Source organism: Rousettus aegyptiacus, unplaced genomic scaffold (assembly GCF_014176215.1).
Source record: "Rousettus aegyptiacus isolate mRouAeg1 unplaced genomic scaffold, mRouAeg1.p scaffold_m13_p_3, whole genome shotgun sequence".
In the NCBI taxonomy this organism is placed as follows: domain Eukaryota; kingdom Metazoa; phylum Chordata; class Mammalia; order Chiroptera; family Pteropodidae; genus Rousettus; species Rousettus aegyptiacus.
Window position 1 is genome coordinate 50048908 of NW_023416306.1, and position 13694 is coordinate 50062601.

Below are 13694 nucleotides of genomic sequence, written 5' to 3' on the forward strand. Positions count from 1 at the left end.
CTATTTCAAATAGAATTTTTATTTTTGGATTATTCTTTGTTAGTATACAGAGTTACAGTTGGTTTCTGTACATTGATATTGGATCCTACAACACTGCTGAAGTTATTAACTGTAATAGTTTTTTGTGGTTTCCTTAGGATCTTCCATACAAATGATCATAGCTTCTGCAACTAGAGGTAGTTTTAACAGTTCCTGTCTAATGATGCCTCTTCCCAAAATGTCCTGGCTAGAGCCTCCAGTACAGTATTCAGTAGTGGACATCCTTGTCTTTCTAATATTAGAGGAAATGCTTTGTCTTTCATTGTAAATTTTGTAATAAGCTGTGATTTTTTTCATAGAGGACCTTTATCAGGTTAAGGAATTATTTTATCATGAAAAGATGGTAGGCTTTGTTAAAAAAAATTTTTTTTTGTATCTATTGAGATGACCATATATGGTGGTTGTCCTTTAATATGCAGTACTTCATTGATTGATTTTTCACGTGTTAAACTTTGCATTCTTGAGCTGAATCTCACTTGCTCATGGTATAGGACCAAACCTGGAGAAATTATCAACACAGTATACTTCTACAAATCAAATAAGTAGTAGTATCAAAAATATATATTGATGGACTTCAAAACAGGCTATTTTTCAAATAGATATCAAGAGGTCTAAATGCATTTTGGCTTTATTGGCCCTAAGAGGCAGCAAGGTGTATTAGGAATAGTTGCCATTCAGCAGTTTCACCTTGTGAACTGTTTTGAAGGCATTCACTCAAAGTGAAATAACTTGTACCAGGATGTGTGGGTACTCTTTTTGGAGAGTACTTTCCTTTCTCTCCTTCCCTTGGAGAGAATGAGCAGTGGGTCGCCTTCTGACTGAAACAGTCTCTTCTTCTGTCCCTCTTCTCCCTATCTTCCAACAAAAGAACACCTTTCTGAGCCCTTCATGATTTTCTTTGCCAAGGGAAATGATTTAAAACTACTGAATATGCTGAAGCCCAATTATTTACCAAATAATAGGTGATTAATTTCTGTAGAATTCAGATGCACAGTCTCATTCCACTGCAAAAAGGATTCCAGTTGAAGTTACTAACATTTTCATGCTGAGTTCTTTTTGCTCATATAACCCATTAAAATAGCAGTTATATCGGCGAGCCATCTAGGTCTTTTAACAGCAATTTTTTTTTTTAAGGCTTTAAAATGCTGTGTAGGCTTGAAATAACCCTCTGAATATGAGGATGCAGGATAACAATTAATAAAGATTTTTTTTCTGTTAAAGATACTAACTAGGATAATAAAAAGTATTTCAGTAACATTGTAAGGCAAAAATCAAGTCAGCAAACCAGAGAAGAGACCGACAGAAACAATCATTCTTCTATAGCTTCCTGAGTCAGCAGGCTGGTTTATGGGCTCCCTCAGTGGTAGCCTTTTAGGAACCCTATGCTAATTTGCATCTGCTAAACTGTGGAAAGGAATATTTCATGCAACAATCATTGTTAGGTCTGACACAGTGTACATTTTAATAATTATTTTGAAATCACAATTCTTTACACTTTCCCTGAATATGCAGTACTGTGCTACCTACATTTAAATTCTGTAGGAAATGATCGGATACCCAAAAAAACCTCTAGTACTTTAATCTCAGCAGCACTTATTAACAGAGCCATGAATAATTAACCATTTCTAGCATTAAAACAATGTCCCAGAATATTTAAAAGTGCCCAGAGACTAGTGAGCATCTTGTTACTGACCTTGCATAATATTGAAGTTTTATAATGCTAAAAAAAAAAAAAAAAAATTGTTTACATATAAAGGTATAACCCAAAGCTAAAAAGAAAGCCATGATTATTACTGAAAAAGAGTAACAATGTCCTCCCCAAAGGGGGAAAAAAACCCACAGGGAACTATTTGTTTCAAACAATGTCTTTCCTCAACACTTGAGATTTTGCTTTTTTTCCCCCTGCAATTTCTAGTAATCAATTTCAAATTGACCACAGCAATAGAAATATGCCTATACAGTCATCCCTCATGATCTACATGGGATTGGTTCCAGAACCCTCCTCAAATACCAAAATCTGTGGACACTCAAGTCTCTTATGTAAAATGTTACAGTATTCGTATATAACCTCCCATATACTTTAAATCATTTATCCTCCCATATACTTTAAATCATCTCTAGGTTACTTACAATACAATGTAAATGCTATGTAAATAGTTGTTATACTATATTGTTTAGGGAATAATGACAAGGACAAAAGTCTGTATGTGTCAGCAACAACATAATTTTTTTCCCCCCGAATATTTTTGACCCACAGTTGAATCTGTGGACATGGAACCTGTGGATATGGAGGACCATATTTTGAAATTCATTGAGATACTACTCTCTCTAACTTTTCCTCCACAACTGTGCTACTCAAGGTATAAACACTGCAAACTTTATATGCCACCTGACAAACTCAGAAATCATCTGGCCTCACAGATAAATATGGTAGCAGCCAGACACGGAAGCACTTGAGGCTAGTAATATATGGTTTCTACAAAGTCAAAAAAAGCAATGGCTCCGGTGTCCATGCATGTCACAGTCAGTATGTTATCATTCCGCTCTGGCTGCAGCCCTGATGTTTGCGTGAGCCCAGTTAGTTTTTAAAGAGTCACAAATTAGGCAGGCAATATGGAGAGCATGATTAATAAATCACATTGTACATATAACACAAGCGGCTGCAAGAAAAATCCCCCCCCCCCATGCACACTTAACTATGCTCTTGCTGTTCAAATGGATCAAAGTGCCAATTTTTAAATTTTTACTATGACTTTTCTTTTAAAAAAATATTTTTGGTCTATGCTTACTAAACTCAAAATTTGTCCAACTTTTTACATTTCTGAATGGAAAAAAGAAAGCTAACAAAATTAACCACCAGACCCTTCCACTGCTGGAGTCAAGAACCCATCAGAGGCACTGCTGTGATACGCCTCAAATGCTGCACAGCCACCTTCAAAATGAAAAGCACCTTTAAGTCCTAGGACTGCCATTGTGCAGGATCCGAACCCCAATAGCTATAGGTACAGTGATCTCATTCTAGTATAAGCCACAACCTTAAGTCTCAGGAAAGCCAGCTCTGCTAGAGATTGTTAGTTACTGAGAAACCAATTTGTTCGTATGGCTGGAAAACAGACAAAAATAAGGACCTAGTGCATCAATAAAATTGTGCTCTAAAGAATTAACCTTGGATAACAAAACTCCTACAAAACAGAGAATAAATATAAACTGCTCAGCAACTCACAACCCACCCCTCACTCCAGTCTTGTCCTTCCCAAGAATAGCCACCATAGAAACTCAGTCCTCTGAGGAAGGAAGGAAGTCATGTACTTGCAGAAACAACATTCTGAACCAAACGAACCTATGAAAACCCAGAGGGGACGATAGCTGGAAAAATGCTCCTCGTCTCAAATTGGTAAGATGAAGAGGGGGAAAGATATGTTTTAGAAGGAAACAAGCATTGAAAACCACCTCAGAAAAGCTTCACAACGGTGAATCTCAGTGACCACTGGTCAGAAGGACAAGAGTCACCACCTTAGCACAGGAATCCACATCAGGGGTCCTGGGCTTCACTACAAGAGATTCTCGAGGCTGCCTGAAGAAGTAGCTCTCAGCAAAGGCTGAGAGTACCTTCGACATCTTTCATGATCCTAAGGGAACAACTACTAAGTGGTTTGTTGGCTTTTGTCCTTAAGGTCATATAAAATGACATGTTAGTGTAGTGGCAGTATCCACATGTGCTTTAAGGCCAGAAAACTGGCATTTTCAAGTGTCAAAAAGGCCATGCATCACTACCCCACAGCATAACCATTATAATGCTTGGCCCAGAAGAGTGTTAGCCCACAAAGCTCTTTGACAATATGCTTATTAAAGTCCATTGACTTACATTACAAATATCCATGTAGCATAGGGAGAAATCGCGTCACATGACATCCCACTGGGCATGTACTCAGAGCTTATCCACAAAATTAAAACACAAAGAGGTCGTAGGTGCACACCCAGGCAGACGGAAATGTCCAGTCTGGGAACTTCTTTTTCAGAGTATCCAGCTGAGAGGATTTCTTGTCTTCCCCAGAAAAATAGTGGGCAGCAATGGCCACAGTGACTATTCCCTCAGACTGTTCCTCCAAGACCTAACAGAGAAAATTAATTAGTTCTCTAGTTCTGTAAAGGCAGAATACTGATTCCAAGTATTTGATTCCTGCCTAATACCACTTAGGAACCTGATCAGATACCAGCAATGCTGGGAAATACCGACCTGTACTTCTATCCAGAACTGCCATGCAGAGGCCTGGAGTCCATGGGAGTAAAATACAAAGTAGTCTCCTCCTTTACTTGTGACTGGGGTGCCATTGCCAAGAGACCACTGAGAGAGCGTTGATCCTTTGTGAGGACGAACGTAAAATGACATATGGCTTGGTCCTATAACATAAAAGGAAAGATCATCAGTTAAAACAATATTTAAGAAAGAATCACCAAGAAAAGCAATCCACCACCCAAACCAGACTATAAAGACACACTGCAAACTTAATGGAAGCTTGCCAGTTTGGACTTTTGGTGTGTATTAACGAAGGTAAGTAATGAGGTGTGGCAGAAAAGGCACAGATTTTACAATGAGAGAACCTGGATTTAAGTCTTGGCCCTGTCATTTAAACATACAAGAAACTAGCACTCAAGCCTTTCCTCAGAAGTATAGAGAATAAGCTCCATATAATCAAGAGATAACTGCAAAAACTGTAATGAAAGAATGGACACCAAGGATTTAAAAATATCCAAACATATTACTAAAACAAATATTGAGGTGAGGGTGGAAGACTAATGCACAAATGTTGCATGTAACACTGAAAGAGGAAAGTACAATGAGCAAACTGTTGTATAGGCTAAGGGAGTTAAAGAATGCCATTAAAACCTGAGACACAGGTAGTAAAAGGTTAAATAATAGGTGATCACAACAAAAATACAAACCTTCTTAAAGGCCAGAAAATATTTAATTAAAGAGCAAAGACAACACTTCACAGAAAAAAAGGAATTTAACAAATAAAACAATTATAAAACATTGTGACAAAGTTCAGACCAAATGCATCAGTCATAAAAATAAATGGGAATAGACCTAGCTCATCCACTAAAAGAAAAAAGTTCCCTTGGCTTACAAAGTCAGACCTAATCATATAGTCAAGAAACAAATTCAGAAAGGGTAAAACTAAAGGTATGAACAAAAATATTTCAAGCAAGTGGACACAATTTTAAAAAGGCCTCTTTGATATCATAAAAAAAAATAGAATTTAAGACAAAAAGCATTAAAAGTAAAAAGAAAACATAATACTAAAAACTAATTCACGATGATACAAAAATTGTGAGTCTACAGCCATGCCACCCTAAACGTGTCTGATCTCAGAAGCTAAGCAGGGTCAGGCCTGGTTATTACTTGGATGGGAGACCACCTAGGAAGACCAGGTGCTGTAGGTGCTAAAAAAATATAAAAAATTGGGAATTTTGTGCATCAATATAGCCAACAACTTTATGAAGCAAAACTACAGGAGAAAGAAGGTAGATATACATGCGCACATAAATAAGAGACTATAATATTCCACTCAGTACATCAATTCAACAACAACAACAACAACAACAAAAAAAAAACAGTAAAAAAGACCTAAACGAAATGATTAGTGAAATAGTAATACAGAATATTATCTTAAGTGGGCATGAAATAGTCATTAAAATATTGGATTACAAAGGAAATATCAAAGTTCTATACAATTGAAATATTATAAATAACCCTGGTCATAATTCAATAAAATCTAAAATTACCAATAGCAAAACAAAACAGACTATTGGGAAATAAAAGTTCTTCTATTTAAAAGACTCATGGGTGAATGAGGAAACAAATTATGGAAAATTTTTAAAATAAAGAATACACTATCAATTATTGGATACATATAAAGTGATGAGGAAAATCCATAACAAAAGTTTTTTCAGTAAAATAATAAAATTACAAGTAAAAAAGGACAGCAAAGTAAACAAAAAGAGTGTAAGTTAAGAAATATTACAGATAAAATCAAAAATCAATGAAATAGAACAAAACAGACCTTACAAATTGAAAGTCTGTTATTTTTTTTAAATTAACAAGATTAACTAACTTGATTAAGAAAGAAGTAGGGGAAAGGGGAGTGGAGCAAACCAAAGTATACAAAAAAGAAAAATTGGCAGGAGAAATTTGAAAATCACATGTGGCTACTTTGCAGACCTCAATACTAATAAATTAAACCAGATGAAATGGATACTTTTCTAGGAAAATACAGATGACCAAAACTTAACACAGAGGTTTAAGGCTTAAGCAGATCAATTTCCCCAGAAAAAGTCATTAAGAAACTACCCAACAAAATAAGCACCAGGCCCATGTGGTTTCAGAGATGAATTTAAACCAATTTTCCAACCAAATAGTTCCAATGCTCCATTAACTGTTCCTAAAGCATTGAAAATTAAGGAAAACCTAGCCACTGATGTTTTTACATTTATAATGTATAACCCACACATGGATGGGCCAATATCATTCATGAGTACTGATGCAAAATTTCTGGATAAAATACTAGCAAATACCCAACATCACATTAAGAAAATAATAGGCCCTGCCCTGATGGAATACACCATATTAAAATATTCAAGGAAGAAAAATCCTGTGATTATAGATAACTAAAAAACAGAGCCTTTTACAAAATTAAAAACCATTCCTTACAAAAACATTCAAGAAATGACAGTTGATGAATGTTTCCTTAACATGACTGTAAGGCTAGAATCTTATAACAGGGACCTCTATACTGATACCAAGAACAAGGCAAGAATGTACTGTCTCAACAAATGTTCTACACTATGCTAGAAGTATTAGCCATTTAGACAAATCGGATAGAGGCCTAAGAATTGGTAAGGAAGAAATAAAAACTATATATGCATATACTGTGCAGTAGTCAATAAGCTATACTTGAAGCCTGCTTTTGTATGGCTGTCAGGCTAAGGGTGTTTTTTATGTTTTTAAAGAGTGGTTAAAAAAGAATCTACAACAGAGGCATATAGCAAAGCCTAAAATATTTGCCATCTGGCCCTTTAAAGTTTGGCAATTACTGACCCAGAAAACCCTAGAGTATCACGATTAACACAAAAAATAAAAGATTCAGTGAGGCAGCAAGATATAAAATTGACATACAGAAATCACTTGCTTTCATACATACAAAATAAAACCAGTCAGAAGACATACTGGTAGGGAAAACCCCAATTATAACGGCAACAAAAACTAGATAAGGAAAATTTTGTAACACTCCTGAAAGACACGAAAGTTGATATGAACAAATGAAAAGCCATCGCCATTTCGTAGACAGGGTGACTCAACATCATCATGTCAAGTTCTCTTTAATTTATAAATTTATTATTCCCCAAAATACCAATTAGCAATAAGTTTAATATTAGAGTTAATATAAAGTTCACATGGAAAAACAAATATGCAAAAATAGCAAGGAAAACTCTGAAAAAGTCTACAAAGGATCTTAACTCTCCTAATTATAAAACTTCTATAATTTAAAGTGTGGTAACTGGTACACAAACAGACCAACACATATACACTTTTTTTTCCTAATTTCTTGAGATTTCTTGAACCTTGATCTCACACCATACACAAGAATTAATTCAAGGTGGATCATAAGCCATAAGAAGCCAAATAAAGTTATACAGTTCCTAGGGAAAAAAAACAATCTATCTTTGTGACCTCTGGATAGGCAACATCCTTTGGAGAGGACATATAAAACTCTAATCTTGCAAGAAAAAAAAACCTGATAAATTAGACTTCATAAAAATTTAAAACTTTCACACATCAAAAGATAACCATTAAAATGAATGGGTAAGAAAATCTTGATAACATAAATCTGATAAAGGATTTTTATCTGAAACACAAACCACAAGTCAAGCCCAATTTTTAAGAGGGAGAAAAACATGAAGAAACAAAGCAAGATATATGGTCAATAAGTACTTGTAAAAGTGTTCCACATCATTAATTATTAGAGAATGCCAGCGAGACTACTAAACACCCAATAGAAATGTTAAAAATATAAACAGCAGCAAATACCAGTGAGAATGTAGAACTGGAACTCTCATATATCATTGGTAGGAGTGAAAAATGGAACAAAAAATTTTAAACATAAAAAATGAACCAAAAAAGGTAAACATAGCCATTCTGCCTACTAAATGCCAGGCCAAATGCTGTAAAGGATCTGACAATGAACCTAAAACCTCCTTAAAAATTGTAATTGGCTTCAATTTCTTTTAGAAATATTATACACTCTCAAATTGTTGGTAACTATAATAAATTTGAGTGGAAAAAAACCCCACATGCAACTTACTAAAAAGTTTAAGTGAAAGAGGAAGAAAAAAACACAAAACCCTGTCGTGTACTTACTACTGCTTCAAAAGTCAACTTTGTAGAATCCCAGGGAGGGAGGAATTGGGAATACTATGGTTTAAAGTGTCTGAACTACCCCTGAAGTTTTATAGTGTTATTTGAAAGTGAACTTACTGCAAGCTCTAAGTCAACTACTAAAAATAATTTTAAGAAGTATTAATTGATAGTGCCTGTTAAAATAAGTGAAGCTAAAACTGAAGGAGAAATAGACAAATTCACTATTATAGTTGGTGACTTCAACAACACTATCAGTAACTGACAAATTCAGCAGGCAGAAAACAAGTAAGGATATACCTGAATTAAACACCATCAAAAAACTAAATCTAATTGACATTCATAAAATCTTCAACAACAGCAGGATACACATTCTTTTCAAAATCACATAGAACATTCACCAAGTGAGACCACAACCCACAATATAAAACAAAGCTTAACAAATTTACAACAAATCGTACAGTGTATGCTTTCAGTCCACAATGAAATTGAACTAGAAATCAATATTGAAAAATAGCTGGAAAAAAACAAAGTATTTGAAGATTAAAAACACACTTCTAAGTAACAAATAAGTCAAAACGGTCTCGAAATACTTAAACATAAGTTGAACTAAATTAAAATGAAAATACACTTAAAATTTGTGAAATGGAGTGAAAGTACTGCTTAGAGGGAAAAAGAAAGCATTAAAAACATACTAACTATAGCATTAGGAAAGAATCTAAAATCAGTCTACACTCCCACTTTAGTAAACTAGAAAAAGAAGAGCAAATTAATACAAACTAAGAAGAAAATAAATACAGCAGATCCTCAAATAACTTCATATTGTTCAACATTTCCTTTTAACACTGATAAAATTAAAAATGGATTCCTAGGAGGGGCCATTGTCTGTGTGGAGTTTGTATGTTTTCCCCATGTCTACGTGGGAGTTCTCCAGGTCCTCTGGTTTCCTCCACATCCCAAAGATGTGCACTTTAGCTTACCTGTCTAAATTGTCCTAGCATGAGTGTATTGGTGTGTATGTGTGTGTGAGTGTGCCCTGCAATGGAATGGCATCCTGTCCAGGTTGGTTCTGGGCTTGCTCCCTGAGCTGCTGAGATGGACTCTGGCCACCCACCATCCTGACTGGAATAAGCAGTTTGGAAAATACTTATCTTGTTTTTATTAATCTTTCTCAAGTGTGTATATAGCTCACATTTATTTCAATGTTTAATATTACAAGTCTTTAGAGATTTGTTGATATTTTTGTGACCATAGGAACTTAACTCTTGTTAGCCTATGGTAAAGCTGGTTTTCTTATACATTATTGATTTAAGTCAGTTCCAAGAACCCATCCACAACATTGAGGACTTAACTGTAATTAAAGTGAGAGCAGAAATCAATGAAATTAAAACAGGAAGTTAACAGAGAAAATGAGATAAAAAACTGGTTCTTTGAGAAGATCAATAAAATCGATAAGCCTCTACCCAGGCTAAATAAGAGGAAAAAGAGATGACACATGGACAGTAAAAGGATAATTAAAAAAATATTATGAACAACTCTATGCCTGCAAACTGGATAACCCAGATGAAAGGGATCAATTCCTTCAAAGGCACAATCCGTCGAAAGCCACACAAGAAAAAAGATAATCTGAATAGCCCTATTAGAAAAATTGAATCAATAATTAATGACCTTCCAAAACAGAAAAAAACAAGCCCAGATGGGTTCCCTAGTGAATTCTACCAAACATTTAAGGAAGAAATTATAACAAATTCTCTGTAATCTTCAGAAGACAGATGCAGAGAGAATATTTCCAAACTAATTCTGAGGCCAGCATTACCCTAATATCAAAACCACACACAGACATTACAAGAAAACTAGTACCTCTCATGAACATCGATGTAAAAATTCTCAAAATATGAGCAAATCCAACAATGTATAAAAAAAGAATTATATACTATGACCAAGTGGGACTTATTCCAGTTATATAAGATTAGTTCAACTTTGAAAATCAATTAATGTAATCCATTCTATCAATGAGCTAAAGAAATCATGTGATATTAATGAAGAAATAAAACTGTCTGAAAATACATGATCATATATGTAGGATATTCAAAAGAATCAACAACAAAAAAAAAAACGACTAACAATTATAGCAAGACTGCAGGATACAAAGTTAAAAGTCAATTGCTTTCTTATATATACTATCAACAAACAATACCATTTACATTCGTACCCCCAGAAATGAAATACTCAGACATAAATCTAAGAGATGTACAGACCTATATGAGGAAAACTATAAAACTCTGATGAAAGAGCTCAAACAAGACATAAACAGACATTCTACATCATGAATAGGAAGAGTCAATATTGTTATGATGTCATTTCCCCCAAGTTGATCTATAGTCAATGTAATTCCATCAAAATCCCAAAAAGTTATTTTGTGGACATCAACTAACTGACATGTGGAAAGACAAAGGACAAGCAATGTACTGAAGAAGAATAAAGTTGGAGGACTGATAACTACCCAATGTCAAGGCTTAATGTATAGCCACACTGATCAGGGCAATGCTGTAATGGCAAAACAAACAGATAACCAGAACAGAATAGAGAGCCTAGAAATAAACTCACACAATATAATCAACTGATGTTTGACAAAGAAACAAGCAATTTAATGGTAACAGATAATAGGATAGTCTTCAGCAAATGGTACCGAAACAACTGGAAATCCACAAGCAAAAAAAAAAAAAAAAAAAAGAATCTAGACCTAGACCTTCTACCTTTCACAAATAATAACTTAAAATATACACTAAAATGTAAAACACAAACTAAAAAACTTCTAGGAGAAAAGCCAGACCCTTGGGTTTCATGATGATTTTTAGATACAGTATCAAAAGCATGATCTATGAAATAAAAACTGATTATGTTGGGTTTCATTAAACTGAAAAACACTATTAAGAGAATAAAAGGACAGACAGACTGGGAGGAAATATTTGCAGAGCACTTAATAAAGGACTTATATATACAAAGAACTCTTAAGTCTCAACAATAAACAAACGACCTGATTAATAGACAAAAGATCAGAATAGATACCTCACCAAAGAAGATATATCGATGGCAAATAAGCATATGAAAAGATGCTAAATATATTAGGGAACTTCAAATTAAAACAAGATAGCACTATATATCTCCCAGAATGGCTAACATCCTAAATACTAACAGCACCAAAAGCTGGTGAAAAGGCAGAGCAACAGGAACTTTCATTCACTACTGGTAGGAAAGCAAAATAGTACAACCACTTTGGAAGACAGTTTGGCAGCTTCTTACAAAGGTAAATATAGGCTTACCATATAAGCTAGCAACTGTGCTCCTAGATATTTATCCAAATGAATTGAAGACTCATGTTCACACAAAAACCTGCACACAAATGTTTATAGCAGCTTTATTCATAATTGCCAAGAACTGGAAGCAACCATGTTCTTCAGTAGGTGACTGGATAAACAAACTGGTACATTTACAATGTTATTCAGCAATAAAAAGAATTATCAAGCTACTAAAATTTATGAAGGTACCTTGAATGCATATTGCTAAATGAGAGGAGCCAATCTAAGAAAGCTACAATCTGTATGATTCCAGCTATATGACATTCTGGAAAAGGCAAAACAATGGAGGCAGGACAAAGATCAGTGGGTGCTGGGAGAAGTGGGAGGAGAGAGGGGTGAATAAGTGGAGCACAGCGGGGGCAGGGCAGTGAATAAGTGGAGCACAGGGCAGTGACTCAATTCTGTATGAAACTGAACAGGCAGACACACTTGTCAAAACCCACACAATTATACAGAGTGAACTGAACCTTAATGTAAACTAAAGACTTTAGTTAATTATAATGTATCAGTATTGGCTCATCATTAATAAGAAATGAACCACACTAATGCAAGATGTTAACACAGGAAGCTGAGGAGGGAGATATGGAAACTACTTTCTGCTCAATTTCCCTGTAACCCTAAAACTGCTCTAAAATATAAAGGCCGTTAAATTTTCTTTAAAAAGTCATGACCAACTTCAACTGCTTTTAGAAACACCAAATTGCTGGTCACTGTTACAAAGTTGAGGAAAAAACATATATGATTAAAAATTTTAAGAACTGAGGCAAGAACAAAAAACTATCATATGACTTACCTATTGCTTCAAAGGTCAGTTTTATAGAATCCCAGGGTGTCTGTTCTTTGGATATAAGCCTGAAATGAGCAAGAGTTCTTGGAGAAACCTCTGGGGCAGGAAGATACCAGTTTTTCCTATTTGGAAAGGAATTCGGCGTTCAATATTTCAATAATATTTAGGATGCTTTATTACTTAATAGCTCTCTATAACTCATGGAAGTCTTCAGGAAATATGAAACATATTTTGAAGTGTGAAAATAAACTCAATAAAACAATGTCAGTGCCTCTGAAGCCCAGATTATTACATAGTAAAACCTTCCTAAAGTTAAGAATAAAGGATTCTAGATGACCTTGATTCTACTACCTGTCCTATTTCTTCTCATCTAATTCTTCCCTGCCAAACCATAAAAAGTCCCAGAAATAAAAGAAACAGTTTGAACTTGATGCTTAACTGCTATTATATTAGATCACTTAAGAGGGCCACCTTTTCTAGCTACTTAGATTTCTATTGGAAAGACTCCCTAAATTTAAAAAAAGCAAAACTACACTTCTGATTTATTTATCCCACTAAAAAATAAAACAAACAAACAAAAAAAAACCCAGAACTTTTGTAGTCATAGAAAAAAAACAGTAAAAATGTCACTTGACTTCTGTGTTAACCAGTTTAAGTAAAGTATTGATATAGTGATAGGACTTGAGAACAAACCAATCTCCAGCTAAAGCAGAAAAGCAGTGAACCAACCTGATTAGAAAGTGCACTGGAAGATACCATGGGAAACCACAGAGGGGTGCATTCTCCTCACAGTGAGCTCGTATGGTATCGTTGATCTCCGGAACATGAGGTGTTATGTGAGACATTCCAGTGTAATCAAACCCATTGATCCATATTCCAGAGTCCTGTTTAACTACGTTGCCATCCAAGTCACGAAATGTTCTAGTCACATGCTGAAAAGAACTAAACTAATGAGAAAACTACTGTTTCACTCCTTCACCCACACCTCCCCCTCCACCCCAGCTTGACAAAAATGAGTAGGTCTGACACCACCAAGAAATGATATGGCTGTGGAGCAATAGGAACCCTCATATACTGCTGGCAGGAGTATATG

At 34.9% G+C, this 13694-nt stretch overlaps 1 protein-coding gene across 2 annotated transcripts in view; it reads right to left on the reverse strand.

Annotated features, from left to right (window-relative positions):
• The window catches only part of ERMP1 (endoplasmic reticulum metallopeptidase 1), a 42786-nt gene continuing 29092 nt past the window's right edge, over positions 1-13694 (reverse strand). For both annotated transcript variants that reach the window (XM_016138370.2, XM_016138369.2), the window contains exons 12-15: positions 13331-13533; positions 12608-12723; positions 4277-4440; positions 1-4151 (exon numbers count right to left, since the gene is read on the reverse strand). In XM_016138370.2, coding sequence (XP_015993856.2) covers positions 3987-4151; positions 4277-4440; positions 12608-12723; positions 13331-13533 — 648 coding nt within the window. In that variant the 3' untranslated portion in view covers positions 1-3986. The remainder of the gene's footprint in view (positions 4152-4276; positions 4441-12607; positions 12724-13330; positions 13534-13694) is intronic.